The sequence below is a fragment of the Solanum lycopersicum genome, chromosome 12 (genome assembly GCF_036512215.1).
Source record: "Solanum lycopersicum chromosome 12, SLM_r2.1".
NCBI lineage: Eukaryota > Viridiplantae > Streptophyta > Magnoliopsida > Solanales > Solanaceae > Solanum > Solanum lycopersicum.
The window spans coordinates 14,772,098-14,790,116 of record NC_090811.1 but is presented as its reverse complement, the minus strand read 5'-3'; the positions used below and the strand labels follow the sequence as shown (position 1 = coordinate 14,790,116).

The 18,019-nt window shown below is 31.2% G+C and overlaps 2 protein-coding genes across 7 annotated transcripts; one reads left to right on the top strand and one right to left on the bottom strand.

Annotated features, from left to right (window-relative positions):
* Positions 1 to 670: 670 nt before the first annotated feature.
* On the bottom strand, positions 671 to 1,510 carry LOC104644884 (uncharacterized). The gene has a single exon (XM_010315716.4). It carries the CDS (start codon positions 1,508 to 1,510, stop codon positions 671 to 673), a length of 840 nt encoding a protein of 279 aa, XP_010314018.3.
* A 10,384-nt stretch (positions 1,511 to 11,894) lies between these two features.
* Positions 11,895 to 17,567, top strand: LOC101249246 (homeobox-leucine zipper protein REVOLUTA). 6 transcript variants are annotated; one of them, XM_069292524.1, is made up of 6 exons: positions 12,075 to 12,481; positions 15,574 to 15,662; positions 15,790 to 15,900; positions 15,991 to 16,075; positions 16,412 to 16,567; positions 17,300 to 17,567. In XM_069292524.1, exons 4-6 carry the CDS (start codon positions 16,061 to 16,063, stop codon positions 17,378 to 17,380), a joined length of 252 nt encoding a protein of 83 aa, XP_069148625.1. In that variant the 5' UTR covers positions 12,075 to 12,481; positions 15,574 to 15,662; positions 15,790 to 15,900; positions 15,991 to 16,060; the 3' UTR covers positions 17,381 to 17,567. The 6 variants fall into 6 exon arrangements, 4 of the variants coding, with proteins under 4 accessions (XP_069148623.1, XP_069148624.1, XP_069148626.1 ...); XR_738772.4 differs by lacking the exon at positions 15,790 to 15,900 and having other exon boundaries at positions 11,895 to 12,481; positions 15,920 to 16,075; positions 16,417 to 16,567; XM_069292522.1 differs by lacking the exon at positions 15,790 to 15,900 and having other exon boundaries at positions 11,895 to 12,481; positions 15,920 to 16,075.
* Positions 17,568 to 18,019: the final 452 nt, after the last annotated feature.

The window sequence follows — 18,019 nt, the reverse complement described above, 5'->3', positions numbered from 1 at the left end:
CTCCAAACCATTATATATGGTGTGTAAATGGCACATATTACACATTTATTAATTTAAATGTTAAAAAAAAACTTTGAAATCTATAACTACAAATAAAGATAAAAGGAAAAGAATATTAAATCCTTTTTGCATTTTTGGAATAGCAGTAGGGCGTTGAACTTGGACTTAAAAAATTAAATTTTCTTTTGAATATGTCCAAATCAACCAGAAATATATAACACAAATGGTCTTACATACGTCCAAACACATTAAAGTGGTGTAATTTAATTATTATTTCAGTTACTTTTGATTTTTCAGTATTGTAGTCTTTTTCTTTTTCTATTATCTAACACAAAAATATTTCACTAATTTTTAATCAAGTTAGCTTGTTGAATTCATTTACACAACAATTATTGAATAAAACTATATGTTTTTTGAACATATTCTAGAGGCTCGGAGAACATAAAAATTGGAATTGATAGGTAGAGGATAAGAAAATATATTAGATACACACATTAAACGATACTTATAATTCACTATTATATCAAAAACATTTATTGCATTACATATTAAGGGTCCTCAAGAGGACTACATGAAGTACAAACTAAAATATGATTACTTCTACTCCATTCTTAGAAAGATAGACATACATAAAAGGAGTAAATGATTTTTGCAAATTCTAAGACATTATTTATGGGAAGGAAGACTTGCCATTTCTTTTGACATATTTCCTCATCCACACATGCTTCCCATTAATACTAAATTTAACTTTTGGTTCATCTTTAAGAATAAACTCTACAATTCCAGGTTTATCAAACACGACTCGAGCATAAAGAGCTTGTTCATTGGATTTCACATCTTGCATGATAATGGACTCAATGTTGTCTCCAAAATATGATGTAAAGAATTCCCTTATTTCCCATTCTGCAACAGGATATCCCTTGGAGAAAGTAAGAAACATGCTTCTTTCTTCATATGGTACGTTACTTCCCTTCATCCTCCTAGTAGACATGTCACCTCCAAGTCTTAGACGAGACATTCTATCACTTAAAGATAACTCACTAGGAGATGGCACCATTGGTAGTTTGCTTTCAATCAAGGGTTGTTTAGAACTTCTACTCATCATGGCCTTTTCCATGATATCTTGAAATGCCTTGTGACAAACCTCATTTAGAATCTTTCTCATCTCACTATTTGCATTGTCTCGATTTTCATGAAAAAATTGGAGAGTTAAGTCTTCTCTAGTGAGGTGTTGAGTTAGCGGAATTTCACTTGAATAAGTTGAGACCAGGCCAAACTGATTGTCCTCAATGCATTTGAGACAAGCTGCACCCTCATCAGCAAGTTCATTAATGAAAAAATTAGGTTGGGATACGATCTTACCAATAAAATTTTTGAAATGACATGTTCGCTCCAACCAAATCCATAATGCCAATGTATGCATTGATTCAAAAGGATCACGCTCAAGGTTAATAACAAGTAAAGAATAAAGTTTTCGATCAATCTTATGAAAATGCTTGAATTCATCCATAGTGATTTGGAAAGTTGAAGAATCCATACCAATTCACATTGATAGTGATCAAACCTGAAAAGCAACAAATTAAATTATAATGAATCAAGAAGGTAAAAAATAGCCCTAATTTTGTCAAACAAATAAGCAAACAAAATGTAACAAAACATGTAAATCAACAATCGGGAAATACACATTTTCATCTATGTAGAGATTTAAACAAACACAAAAAGAAGAAATGCTTAGGCTACAAAAATGAAAAATTTTAATAAGGTGAGGAAGAACAAACCAAAAGATAACTTCAAGGGAAGGTTGTTTTGAAGAACTCAATATGACAAATAACTTGACAAGCTAACACATTTATAGGTGAAAATTTTTCATTAGTCAATGTTCTAATAAAGTTGTTCTTATCAGTATTCTACTAAAACAAAGTAGAGTAAATTATAAATTTTGAAAAAAAACTAGAGCAGTAATTACAATTTTGGAAGTATTTATAGAAAAAAATAGGACAGTAATTACAAATTTTAATATTTACACAAAAGTCTTGTTTACTAGATTGCAATTAATTCTTCTGAATATTATCCAAGAAATCATGTTGAATTGTTGATAGAACTTCATACACATTCTATACAAGAAATGATGAGAGAACAAAGTTCAAGATCACCTAGAATAACTTACATAAGCACAAAATATAAAAAGATGTAGCGATTAATGTTCTACTTATCAAAAGAAAATTTCTTGTTAGATATGGAGATATCAGTCTAAAATATCAATGTAGAATAACTTGGTAATAACTGATCCTTTATCTATGTTTAATTACTTGTACACTTTTGAATTGACATACACATTAAGACAACAATGATTGACATAGTAGTTTACCATTTTTACCCTATTAATTATGAAATCAATGAATTAAAAATCTAAGATTTTCAAGAAATATTACATTTTTCAAAATAATTAATTGAGGGTATAATAAGTTGTGACTTTTTTCAAAGGATTGTGATTTTTCGATAAGTTGTGATTTTTTTCAAAGAGTTGTGACTTTTTCAATAAGTTGTGTCTTTTCCAAAGTGTTGTGACTTCTCGGAAAGGTCATGATTTTTCAGATAAGACACGAAAAAATATTTGCTCATACTACTTTGTTGACTATAAATAGTGGCACTTCCTCTCATTTTTCACCCAAATCTTTTTAGTCTTCTACTCTTCTTCTTCTTCTTGCATTTTAAAATTTTTTTGGTGTAATTTATTGTCGTTGAGTGTGTTCGAAAGTTAGCAGAATATGAAGTATCACTATTAAGTCATTCTATCCTAACAAGGTATATTCATGACCTTGAGTAATGAGAAAAAATAACATATTTTTATGAATATAATAATTCTTTTTGTTTAATATACACATTAGTATGTAATGATCCAATATATAAAGTTAACATGATATCGTCTAAATTCATTTTTTTTTGTTTACAATTTCTCTTGTTATGTAGGTATATGCTTTCCAAAATTTAGAGAATTGTAACCATTTATTTTTTATGTTCAAGATAAAAGAACGAATTTATTTATCAAAGCTACTTATGTGATTTAGACTCTGAGAAAATTTTCTTTAAAATAGTTATTATTATATTAAGATTGCCCATTTATTTTACTTTTTTACTATTTCTTAATATTTCAATACTTTAGAAGAAGAGAAGTTCATATGACTTTTAATAAAGTCAGTTAAAGTTTGTATTAGTTCAATTTTTGTTATTTATTCAATATCTAAATATTTGTATTAATTTCAAATATATATATTTATTAGTTAATCTACTTGCATACAATCCCCTATCAATTGTAATCATATATATTACACCACTAATAAACTTTGTTTCTCATCCTATTATTGGTTCACCTACTCAAATACAGTCCCTGACAATTTTAAATACATACTTTACATATATATGTTACTTCAAACTGTAACACCCCGAATTCAAAACAGGACAAAAATCATCTTTATAGAAAAATCTGCAGGTGCAACCAGCATCGACGGACCGTATCCTGATCCACGGTCCATCCTGAACATCCGTTGATCGGGTCAAAAACTCCCAAAAATCTCAGCCCAGAAAAATTGGTTAAGTCTTGATCGACGGACGGACCTACCGTTCGTAGGTCAGACAACGGTCTGTAGTCCGTGACCGTTGATCGACACCCCATTTACCCACTCTCTAACAAGAGCCACGGATGACTAGCAAGGTCTATAGGTCTGACCGTAGAATGGAATTAGTAGACAGTTAAGGGAGGAGTGCAGTTGAGTCAACTTAAAATGGTCATAACTCTTAGAAGAAAAGGAATTAGGTGTCACATAACCTACCCACAGATAGATAATTGAATTAGCTTTCCATATTCACCGACCTTGCTAAAATAAGACATCCGAGTAAAACGTTATGCTCATTTTTTAAAGGTCTATTGAACAGGACCAACCTACAAACTCAAAGACGGGGCATTGATCAAACGACAGACCGTCTGTCCTGGCCGTCGTTTGGTTCGACAGCAACTTATCTAGGGGTCCTTTGGTCTTTTTCCAATTCGTTTAAACCTTAATATACGTTTTTTGACCCTAAATCATTAGATTTTAGTCACTTTAAGTCTAAAAACATTAGTAAAAATTACCTAAGTCAAAATCATAAATCAAAACTTAGAAAATTAGAAGCAAAAAGGGAGAAAAAGATCAAGAACCCTAGTTCAGGAACGAAGCAAGTTTCCAGTAGTTTCAGCCTCGAAATCTAAGTGTTCCTCCGTGAATTTCATCACCAGGTATGTGGGATTTCACTAGTGGTTTCTTTCACTCATTGGGTCCCTAGTTTTCAGTCAGTTCTTGATTCTCCTATCATATATTAAACCTAGGGTTTCTAGAATTTCAGCAGAACTTCATGATTTAGTTAAAATATATGTTCCAAATCAGATTATCATGTTATTACTTAGATTATCGCATGAATTTCAGAACCCTAGCTTTGTATTTCTTTAATTCTTGAATTACACCTGCTAGGTCAGATATTTCAGTTATGCAATTGTACATGCTTCAGTTTTAATGCATCATTATCAGATTAAATGTTGCATTCCCAGTTTGTATGTTCAGTTTCGAGCTACCCAGTATTTTCAGAAAATTCAAAAATAATCAGTTAACTACATAATTCAATGGGATAGCATAATATCGAGTTAGACTAGGGTTCAGCGCACCAAATAGTCCCAGAACTACTAGCCAAGTAGGTTGTAAGTTCCCCATGTGGGCAATAAATTTAGTGATCACGCCAGCATGCCCTTATACCTTTGGTAGGATATATTGGGTCCTCTCGATTGGGCGTATACATCGGACTCCACATTTAGCTCATGTGGTTTTATTATCGGTTATTAGTAGCTCCCACAGTTCAGTCACTCTCTTGCATTGACCATTTATCAGTATATTCAGTATTCAGTTTTAGCATAGTATAAATTGGTCATTGCATTCAGTTAGCTCAGAAATTCAGTATATTATGTTCATATTATTATACTTGCTTTTGTGCTTGTTCAGTTATGTTTTATTTCAGCTTTACTCTATCCTACATGCTTAGTACCTTCAAGTACTGATGCATACGTGCGCTGCATCTTCTCGTAATGTAGGTTCAGGTTCTCAACATCCAGATCAGGCATAGATCGATTTTCCGATCCCCAGTTCAGTAGATTCAGTGGTGAGCCCTCATTCTCCGAGGACAATAGTCATGAGTTTATTTCAGTCTTTAGTCATTTAGTTTCAATATTTGCTAGATTTAGCTAAGGCTTGTCCCAGTATTTCTAGTAGTTTAGAGGCTTATCTCAGACATAGTTAGTTTCAGCTTAGTGTTGAGTTAGTAAATTCATTGTATTAAACTCATCAGTCTTCATATTATATCAGTTTTAGCATATGGGTATTCCCTATCTTTTTATTATAAATTATGATTTAACATCCGCATCAGTTTATTATCTTTAGTATGCTCATGATTATGCTAGCAGAGTTAGCTTGAGATCACTTGTGGTCCTAGGTTCCGTGTCCGCATCTCAGGGGTAGCTCGGAGCGTGACACTGACCTTAGTTTAAGCGCACTTTATAACTTAATGATACCCTCTTTTATGCATCAAATCCGGGCTTAATCATGCAGATTTCGACCATTTGTCGCCCTCATGAATGGTACTAATATACAATAACGCCTATAATTAACATTCTCTCTCTCATCTCCCAATGGTAGTCATCACGCTCCAGCCCACATGGCGACTGAAATTGAACTAACAAAATGGAATGTACAAATAAACAAGATACCAAAACAGTCCATTAATTCAGTGATAAGAGTTTTAGTTATTTAAAGAGATTGAATAATACCTTACAATAATTCAGGGCATGAAGGGACTTTCAGAACAATAATATTAGTTAACAAAAAGGTAATAACATTGACATTTTTAATTACCTTATTATTGTATCATTCATGTTTATTCTACTTATACCCCACACCTTTGCCAAATACTAGGTACAAAAATTCAAGCAATACTATTTAATAATCATATCGAAACATGGAATGACTACTTGAAATCAAATTAGAGTTACTACATTGCTAAAGGGCGCTTACATTGCATCAACCCCAACTATTATTTCGTATATAAATAAGTGAATTGGCATATACAAATACCACAATCATAAAGACTACTGATATTGAGATTACAACACATATTTTTGGTTTGCTTTGTATCATTGGATCATGTTGATAAATTACCTAATGGTGTTATTCTAGGTAACTATGAACTCAAATAATTTGTTATTTAATTTCATGTTCTATTACGTAATCGGTATCACTAATTTACATTACATATTTTATGATTTGATTTGCATTTTAGTTTCAATGAGTTCCCTCATTGAAAATATATATACAAAGAGAGGGGAGATAATTATTACAAATGAGAAGTATGTTTTGAAGATGCCTAAACTACCGTGAATATAAAGACATGTTGAAGTATAGACATTTCGCTTCTATATGGTAACTCAACATGGAACATGCAACTGTTACTCTGTTTGCAAAAAATGATGGTCTTTTCTACAAAAGATGAACGATGATAAACCTACACTTGACTTATGTGACGTTAGAATCTCAATATATAAAAGCATTGGAAAGACTACTTTATGTTTTTTTTTAATAATAAACAGAGTATAGTTTTTTCAAATTTGAAACAACCTCTTGTCACACTAGCCACTTTTGAAATATCTACTATTTCCATGAGTAACGTCTTGATCAATCCATAATTTCAAAAAACCACGAATCTGATACATTAGTTAATGACACATATGTTTTGCAATGTTATTTAAATCGGATTGTCACAACTAATGTACGTGCTATACTTTTTGCATTGTAGGAAGGTTACTTTAAAAATTCGCTATACTGTTTGCATTGTAGGAAGGTTACTTTTAAAATTTCTATAACAGGACACAATATTTCATTTATTATTGTTTGTTTATTACATACTACAATTTCTAAGTTCCCAAAACCTTTTCACCGAGCTCATCTCACTCAAATAGGTGACACACTTAATTTATCTTATTTAAAATACATGCATTAAATGATGAAGGAAGAAAATAAAGATTTTATGGAAACACCAACTAAGGAAATGAGAAGAGCTAGAGAAGTTTTGTTTGTATATACTATAAATGAATTTGCAGCTGATTCATAAGTACATATAATCCTATACTTCTACTCTCTGAAAATAATAACAATTTTAATATCAAAAATATAATCACAAATATGGTTTAGTGGCGATGTGCATAATTGTTTTTACAAGTTAAAAGAAACAATTGAGGACATACTCAATAAAGATAATCTGTGTTATTCGTTTTGCGAAAAATACAACAAAAAGAAAAAGTTATAAAACATATTGTATCTTGTAACAATTGCAACAAAGAGAATGCAAAACATGAAATGAGGTTAGACTTAGTATAAACTTGATTCTACATTTACTAAATAGGACACAAATTAACTTTAACTTTTAAATGACTCCCTTTTAAAAAACAAATTCTGCTTATGACTTCAAGTTTTTGGTGGAGAATAATATGCCCGATTATAGTGTTTGAAGCTGCTATTTGCTAGGCTGTAGCATTCAAGATTACACAGAATCGACATTTGTAAATATATGAACTGTATTTATACCTAAAAATCTTAATATCCAATGGACTCCTCCGCATAGATACGTTGTCTAAGTCATCCTAAGTTTTACAGTTATCTTATTGTAATACTTCATAGCACAAAAGAGAATAACTGAATTACCCTATTACATATAGATAATAATTGATTATTCAGTTAATTTTATACGATAGGTTAATTTTTAAAGAAAATGCTCCTATCATGGTGCAGAGAAAATTGGACCCCTCAACATGGCAGAGTTAAAGGCAGCAGCTTATGGATTGGAGTGGTGTCAACAACATGGCTACAAAAAAATAGCTTTGGAGGTAGATTCAGAACTACTATGCAAATGGATCAATAACACAACTCGCACACCTTGGAGATGCCAACTACCTCTCCAGCAAATTCAGCAAATACAAAGTAAGTTGGAGTATTTTCATTGCAGACACATCTATAGAGAATCAAATAGCACAGCTGATTTGTTAGCAAAATTGAGTCACACTATGGATATCCCTCAACACTTCTACACTTCACATCAATTAATGGGAGCTATTAGAGGAAGCTACATATTGGAAAAGATGGGCATCCGGAATTTTAGGAGAAGGAAGATCAAAAGAATCAAATATCCACCATAGAAGGACTTTAAGGAAGTTTTGAATTTTGTAAAACACCAAATGACATTTAAACATATCTTTGGCTTGTAATAGTTATTAGATGTGTTTTAATCTTTTATATTAGTGTAAAGGGGAGAGTCTCCCTTATTCAAGTATTCTTTGAAAGTTGTATTAGGAGAGGAGTCCTCTCTAGGATTTTCTTTCTTTTATATGCATTATATTGTATGAAGGTTAAATTGACTAATCTTAGTAGAGAAGTCAATTATAACCAACAAAATTTAGAAGGTAAGGTTTATGTCCCCCTTCATGTAAATTTGATTTTATAAATGTTAAGGCCTGGGGGTGATGCTAAGCCCTGACCCACCTCAAGGGTCGTTCAACTAAAAAAAATAAAAAATGGGACATGACTGATTTGTAGAGGCTATGATGAGAATTTCATGCATGCTTAAAAACAACAGGTCAATATGCCATAAACCAGATATTTAATCCAATAATAAAACTATCAGCCCCCCTCATCCCCGCGAAAATGAAGGATACCCTTTCAAATTTATTCAGAAACAATTTTCAATATGTCAATGTTTTTAAAATGATGATAAATAAAGCTAAAGGTCAAACGATGTCAAATGTAGAAGTATACCTACCACAACATGCTTTTTCGCATAACAAACTATACGTTGCACTATCTAGAGGAATATCCATTCTAACAAAAAAGTACATGTGATGACCGAAAAACCAAATTTATGTACTGAGACATACACAAGAAATATTGTCTACAAGACATTTGATTAATACCAAAATTATAAGAAATCAAACGGGAAAAACCATAAACCACACATGTAGCTAATGAATATTATATTGAATAAATTCTTAGGGTTGTCTACATTATTCATTTATTTTTTAGTTTCTCTTATAAAGAGTATAATATCTATTTACATTGGTTCCGCCCTCAAGTTTATTGTCTTGATTAACGAACACCTTATAATTAAGAGTAACTTACAAAAATGACTAGTTATAGGGTTATTTGAAGTTCAATAACTATAAGTATGTTATTTTCTAAAAATGACTATAGTTTATATGTATATCTAGCTGTATTTTATTTTTAAAAAATATTGATACAATGATACATTTATAATTATAATGCACTAAATAAGATATTTTTAGGTATGTTAAATGACTAAAATCACTCCTAAAAATTTGCCAGTTGGAATATGTAGTCTAAAGTGACAATCTAACATTATTTATTTTGAAAATTCAAAATATTTAAACTGAAGACAAAAAATTTGGTAAAAAGAAATTGAAAATCGAGAACACTTGTATGTTAAAAAAATATATCTCAATATTATAATTATACATATAATTTATAAAGTACATGTAGATGAAAATCATATACAAATAAAATACATACAAATACAATTACGTAAAAATCAACTAGTCTTCTAGTCTATTATATATTATACTTATACTTGAATACAAACACACATGAATACAAAAATATAACAATTAAATAGACTTTATTTCTATTGTATTTGAAATCTTTATTTGAATACAAATACAAATGAATTTAAGTTCATAACTATCAATCGACTTTTAATTTATATGTATTTGATACTTATATTTGAATACTAATATAGAGAAATAAAATTATATAACTACTAATTTGCTTTCATTTATAATGCATTTAGTACTTACATTTGAATATATAAATATAAGTGAATACATTTATTTATATATATTTATATATATACGAATACAAACATTTAAATTTATTTATATTTAAATACATACACATATATTTACATTTGAATACAAAATACAGATTAATAAAAATTCAGAACATAGTGTTTTGATTTAAAATACAAATGAGTACAAATACAAAGCAAAAGATGATGCTTTGTTTGGTCGGCCATTAGAGTATACCTTTTGCTAGCCTCTTCTTGTTTTTCACGAGAGTAAGAAGTTTTGGAGTTCCGTTTGGTTAATTCTAATTGAAATCATAGAAATTATTGAATACGGACACAAAAAGTTTTATCTCAAATCGAATTCCGCCATTGTAATAGATAAAATCTTCAATCGAAACCCAATAAAAAATAGATGAAACATATAGATATATACAAATATAATCTACATAAAAATATGAAAAAATGCAATTAGAATATACTTAATGAATGAAGATGAATCACAAAATTTTTTCCCACAATCCTGCAAAAAGATAGTGAATCAGAATGATTTTTTATGATATATAAAAATTTGAAAGAGAAAACATTGAAAAAGATAAACATGGAAACCAACACCGCAAAACATGCCTTACATAATTTATTAGGCATGTACTAATTACTTCGCTATTTAATATTTGTTAATATACATATAAAATTGGAAAAAAATTATTATTCATGTGTAATTGATTAACTTTTTGCTATTTAATATTAAATTTTATCCATATAATATAAAATAAGTAAATTATAGCTATTTATTTTAAATATATATTAATGTTCGCTATATCTTGTAGTTTTTCCTATAATTAACTCTCATAAGATGCATGTAAAAAGTACACGGTGCATGTAAACGTTACAATTTAATATCAATTGTGTATGTTGGCTCCACCAACTTCTAAAAACGAAAATAATTCAAGTTACTTGATATATAATAGGCTGAAACACAACAAAACATAATTATTTCATTGTCCACCATCAGTCATCCAATCAATTTTTTAGGGCCTTGCAATACTCTAAGACTTGTCTAAGTAATTGGTAATAGCTTCTACATGTTTTTTGTTTAATAAATTCAATGTTTTGTTTCATAATTTGAAGTATCATTTTAACATTGTTATCTTCTCCTATCAAAATTCCAGGAAAAGGGTGAGTACTAGTGGACGTCTATATATAGGTAAATCCAATCACTTTCACATACAAAATATACTGTGAGAGAAAATGATAATATATGGAGAAAATTAATTTATTCTAGTTTTGACATGATACACATTAATTAAAACCAAGATGTAAAGAGAACACTAGATCAAATCTTCATTCAAGATGCTAAATGAAGAAACAATTTAGCTAAGCTACAACCAAAAGTATTTATTTAAAAAAATCCTCAATTATATCTAAGCACTTTATATTCAATATTTATTACTATATATTCACGATCCCATTTTTTAGGTCATAATGACACCTATTATATTTCACATCCCGAAATCAGGGGCAACAAATATGGAGGAAAATTGAGGGGAACAGTAAACATTATCAAAATAGGAGAAGTAGGCAAAAATAATACAAAATAATCGCAATAGCTGACATTAGTTAGTAGTTGATCTTCTAATAAAAATAGGAGTACAAAACTTAAAGAAAAATAATTATATATATAGAGCTTTTTTCATAATAATACAAAATAAATGCAAGACCTAGTAAAAAACAGAGGGAAACTGGCCTATTCTCCATATCCCAAACACTGCTCCGCGTGAGGCCTAAATCAATGGTGAGAACTTGTACTATAAATCGTAGGATGTATGATTGTAGTGGTACTCACTAGGCATAGGTCGATTGAGGTCCAACAATAAAGACATCATAAATAGAGAGTATATAAGGAAAGTATAACACAAAAAACTAAGGAAAAGACATTATATAGTTTAATATGAACAACACTATAAAAGAATAGAATACAATGAAAAGGAGACCGAGTGTAAGTACCTGACCTGGTCATTATAATAAGCAAATAGTTAAACAATTTGGGTCAGAAAACCTTTCGGGTAGTGACTTAAATTTTGTTTGCTAGGCTAGACTCAGATGGAAACTGTGTATGGTCACATCTAGGAATATCTGGGAATGTGTAGTGTGCGAAATTGAGGTTTGGTTGATACTTTATTATATCAAAGACATTAAGGAGTCAGCAGAAATTTTCAAAATTGAACTCAGATAAGTATAACTTCCAAAATTTATTTTGGCGTGGACTATGTAGGAACATCAAGGGAAGAAGTTGTGCTTTATTTTCTCAAATTTTGAGGCTATGAAATTTCATCAAGCCCATTGTAGCAGGAGGCATTACTCTACACTGATGCTAAGACCACTTTAGTGGGTAAGTATTGTTATAGTGGCGTCGCTAGAGTAGGTATAGTAGAGAGAGAAACAAGATTTATATGGAAACAACCATAAAGACCCTATTTTCGACACTTCATATTCTTGGACATGGGAGGGGCAATTTCGGACGGTCTTCACTATTTTTCCATGAGATTCTTCGTTAAAGGTAAGATTTTGACCCTCAAACCTTGTTCAATAATTCTTAATCCTTCAAATATAGGTTATTACTCTTGGGGGAAGGTTTTAAAGTGGAGATGTTCATATCCTGGGGTAGAGTTAGCATTTGTTGACAATCTGGGTAAAATATAGGACATTAGTGATTGATCGTTGCTTTAATTAATTGTTTTATACTAATAACAAGCAAAGACACTTCCCAAGTTGAAACCTCGAGTTATTTAGAGTTTCTAAGAGGCTTGATTGGAGATAGGTGATGTTTGCATTTTCTGATTTTTATATGTATGCATGTTTGTTGATTAGTAGTATAATTTTTACAATGCAAGGTAGGAAGACATACAAAATTAAATCATATAGGTAATCTCATGCAGTGAACTTGTTATTGTCACTTGTGGTTTTCAAGTGGTAATGTTCATCGTACTATATGATTGTGCATTATTGTTTGTGATTGTTGGTTAGCTCATGTACCAAACTAGTACACCAACTACCGATTGCTTTGGTACCACACCGGTACACTAATTTTGGATGGATCGAGTACCACATCGTTACACTACTAGTTTGGGTTTGGGTTCTATAAGTGGACCATGTATGTGATTGTGGTTCAATGAGTGGACCGTACATTTGAATTTGTGATCATATGAGGACATGTCTGCACGTTTTATTGTCATTTCATGACATGTGAAGGATAGTCTTTATGGTTGGTATTTGTTGTTATATCTACTGTTCAGTGTTACCGCTTTGTTGTGAACTCTTTATATTCATATGTTGGATTCACTACAAAAAAATACATAAATTATGGAGGTTTTATCACGGAGTTCAACTCAACCCCTAGAAGTTGTATCAAATTATGGAGGTTTGATTAACCCCTGCAAATTTTTGGTACAGTTCTGGGAGTTAATAACCCCAACAACCTAAAAGTTGAAATTTTATAATATCTAGGCGCTAATTTTTATATGCCTTGCTCATTTTTTCTCAAGCAAAAAAAAAATCCGATTCTATTTTTTCGCCATTAGGACCGAAGATAAACTGAAAAATGAGATCTGTAGAATTCATTGTGGCTTAGCTACCACCGTGTTCTTCCATATTAGCAGTGGTTGGAGCAGCAAGAGATGGCAGGGAGTTGTTGGTTCATGGAGGCCATGGTTTATGGCATAATGTGATGATGAAAGTACCTTCAGTATTGTTTGTTCTACACTTGGCATTCAAGCCAAGAGAATCTTCTCGAAGGTTTTTAATGGAAGATCACATATCGTAGTTGCTCTCTATGTCATTCTCTAACTTGTCATCATCTTCTATTTCCGCTAAATACTCAAATTTTTTAATTTTTCGTTCTGAGATTTGTACATACATCTTCATCCACAATCAAGTCTCCAACGCTCTGCCTCCACACTTCTCTTTTCTTCTATCACTTCTTTGTTTTTTTTTAATTTAATGATTGCACCCTAATTTAGACACTGAAAGCTTTGAAGGTGAGCCTCCAGAGTTGTGAGTTCTCTTTCATCAGTTTCATGCATTATCATTCTGTAAATCAACTGAGTTTTGTTTTTCAACTTTGAATTGTTTCTAGAATAGTTTCGAGTATTTGTCAATTTTGGAGCAAAAGAAAACTGCGCAGTTGTACGTTCGACACCATGGAGAAGCTTCCACTAAGTATTTTTTGAATTTTCCCTAAATCTCAATTTTTTAGAGTTTCAATGTGGATAAACAGACTAAATAAGGTTTACGTGGAGGATAACATAGTAATTCATTTTTTATTAGATAAATTAACTTCTTAATTGGTTGTTGTTAGTGAATCTGGTAGATTTGAGAGATATGATTTAAGGTGGTGATGTTGGAGAAATGTGGTACTTGCTCTACTTGTTTAGACAACAATACAGAATTGAATCCTAAAACACACATCTTATTATACATTTTTTATGTGTAATTAATCTCAATTTGCTAGATGACTGAATAGGTATTTGATATTAAGATGAAGTTATTGTGATTTAACTTCTTCTTTACAGTTGTTCCTGCTTGTATATATATGTTATCCCAAACATTTTCACCTTTACCTTATTGAGGAAAATGTTTTCTTGAATGATGGTGTTATCTAGAAAATTAGTAAGTTTGATATGTAACCAAAAGATATTATCTTAAAACAGGGAGTATATATAATCTAGACAAATATTATTGGAGATGGGGTCAAGGGTAGGGGTAGGGGTAATCAGTGATCACGATGAAGAATGTTGGAGAGTTGAAATTACACAATCAATGTCGAAGCAATTTGTGAAACATGTTTTTCTACTTTTGATGAAGTATTTTCCTTATTGTTAAGGAATTTATTTTTCTAGAGAATATGTTTTCAAAATTTTGATAAACTAAACATAAAAAAACCGGAAAACATTTTTCACACCCTTAAATCCAAATGAACTGTATTGCTTTTTATAAAGTATTTGGGGCTGGAATTTTGAGTATCTACTTCATCAAAGTAATTCTGATTTGTGTAATTGCTATGTGCTTAATATAAACCTGCAAGATGAAAGTTGCTTTGGCCTTTTCTAAGTTCTAGCCAAAGTGGTTTCGTATACGTAAATCATAATTAGTTATATTAGGTGTCTCCTGGCCATCCACTATAGGTGTTGTTTCTCATAGTTTTTGTTCAAAGTAATTTGGTTTGCCTAAATCTAGTTTTAGTTGAATGGTTTCAGTCACTGGTGTGTGTATAGTTGATTCCTCTTCCATGAATTTATGTTTGTCTCCTTTGTATATCTGTTTTTATTGATGACATGCATATGGAAAATAATATTGAAATCAAAGGTGATATCCTAACTTGTATTGTGTACAAGATCCTGTGACATCATTATACACAGATATATTAATAAATCTCTTCACATGAATAAGAAGTCCTTCCTCATTTTTGTTTCACCTTTTGGTTATAGAAAGTGTGAAGGAATATAATTCATTCTAAGCTGTAATGTTGGCATAAGATTTCTTTTTCCTTCAAAGATCTATTCTTCACCAGAGTTCTAATTAAATTACATAAACCGTTTAAGTTACAGATTATTCTAAAGATATTTACTATTTTAACTAAAATTACTATAACAGATTCTATTAAACAAGGAACTGAAGAAGCAAAGAGAAATGGCAGCTGCAGCTAAGGAGGAAGAGAAGAAGACGTATAACTCGACTATTGAGTATGACACACCTTTAAGTTTCTCTTATGAGTTCTGAATGTTCAGCTGCCATGTTGCTTTATTTCTAGGTTTGGTCCTTTTATGATTTTAGATATTGTTGGTTTTATCTAACTAAAATATTTTATAGACTGCTCAAATCCTCAAAGATCGACCTTTTTGGTTTTGGGACTCCCAGAATCTTGAAATTTTCGTTATGTGTTCTGCATGAAATAGTGTTATTGAGCTTTTGTATACACAGGTGAGTACCTTCTCTTTAGTCTTTATGTAGGCAAGCTTCTGATTGGATTAGCTTCAGCATTGAGGGGATCAACTAAATCATTTCTTTCAGATATATGTTCCTATCATTCTGGCTCATGCAAGTGATTTTTGGACGTTGAGATACACAACCACCCTAGACAATGGTAGCATTTATGGTAAGAAATACTTCACAATAGAGTGAGCTTGTGTTGGTGACGTGGAAACTTTTATACTTAGTTCTTACATTCCATATTCAACTAGTCTTTTAGCATCCCAACCCTTCAATCCTTGGATTGATTCGAGAGTCTAGAATTTTAATATGTTTGGGTTATATTTAACTAAATGCCGCATTGTAATTTCCATCTAGACCTTTGAGGATCTAGCTACTTCAGTATGACACTTGGCTCCATTATTTATGATTCTTAATAGCGAATTCTATTAGTTGTGTTATTTCATATATGTTACTGACAATTTCTTTTTGTGTGTGACATCAATTCCTCCTTCTGACCAAGGTTAGTCAAAGATTCCTATCTGTTACCGGGCTTGAACCACATCCTGCTGCTGTTTCCCAGATTGTTAGAGCTCAAATGGTTTCATCTAGATATCTGATCCAGTCCTGTGACAATGGAAGATCAATCATATATATTGTTGACCACCTGAATCTTGAGGTTAGATTTTGTATACTACTGTTTACCTTTCTCGTGAACCACTCATTCCTCTGTTTGTTCTGCAACTCAGTCACTGGCCATGGTCTGGTCCTGTACTGTATTCCTCTTGAAGAAATGCTCAACTTCTCATTATTTTGTATCCAGTCTTCTTGTGTCAAACCTTTGCTTATTCTGGTTAATTAACAACACGTATACATATTCTTTGAGAATTGTGGATCCAATAGCTTCTACTCTTATCATGAAGTTGATTTATAAGTAGAAAGCACACTTTTTGTTCATTCCAATTGTTTGATGCATCTTAGCGTTCAATACTGTAATATGTGGCAAATGTTTGATTAAAGGTAAAATCTATATTGTTATTTTGTAGTAATATGTGCATCTTGATATTCGTTTTATTTGTCATCTCAAAGTTATCAGATCGTACATCTCGCGACTCGCCAAGATTCTAACGCACCCTTAACTAGTGTTGCTTATGATGTTGTTTTGTTGTATTGTGTTTAGCTCTGTTATCGGATCGATTGGTGATTTGATTTGAAACTAGCTAGAATATAGTTTGTTTACAAAATTCAATTTCATAAAGTAGTTTTGCTTTGCTAGAAAATTTCACAGCCAATGAAATATTATCTACATAAATGCAATAAAATTATTGCAATTCAAAATTTTACTACTTGAAATTAGAATGTATCTTTTGCAGTCATCATTCAAAATATCTCATTGTGTTTTTTTTTGCAGCCATCTGATGTAGCTATTGAATCATTTTCCTTCAAGCACGCAAGATCATTGGATGATAATTGTTGTAGTGGCAACCATTAGTGTTTTGTAATAGTACTATAAATTGTATGATCGATCGGATCATAATGATTAGAGTGAATGATGTATTTAGCAATTAATTGCAGTAGTAAGGATAACATTAGTGTACTCATGGTGGAGTTGAATACATTTGTATGGCATAATTAAGCTTTCACAATCAAATGATATGAAAACAAGTTTATGTTAGATATGTGAAGGTTCTCCTTAATTTTTCTTTATTGTTGGCAGCAATCATAAATTTATGGTTTTGTTAAACTATTGTTAGCTTAATTAATTTTAGGCTTTAGTCAAAAGCATTGTTTTATTGATGGCTAAAATATATAAAGATAATTCACAAATTGGTGGGGGTTTCAACCCCCGCTATTTATGAATTTGTGGGAGTTCAAACTGCTGCAAAATAACCCCTGTTGCTTGCTATAGGGGTTAGTGAAAAATCCCCAAATATTAATTGTGGCAGACCTAACAACGAGAGTTGTTGAAACCTCTGATACAACAAATCTTGAGGGTTCTTAACCCCCGCAATATGTAAAATAAACCCCTGCTATGTAGGCTTATTATTTTTTGTAGTGATTAGATTGTGATCATACTAGTGCACTTTGGTTTGAGTACTTTTTTTAAATCTTTTTTTCCTTGTTGGAGTAT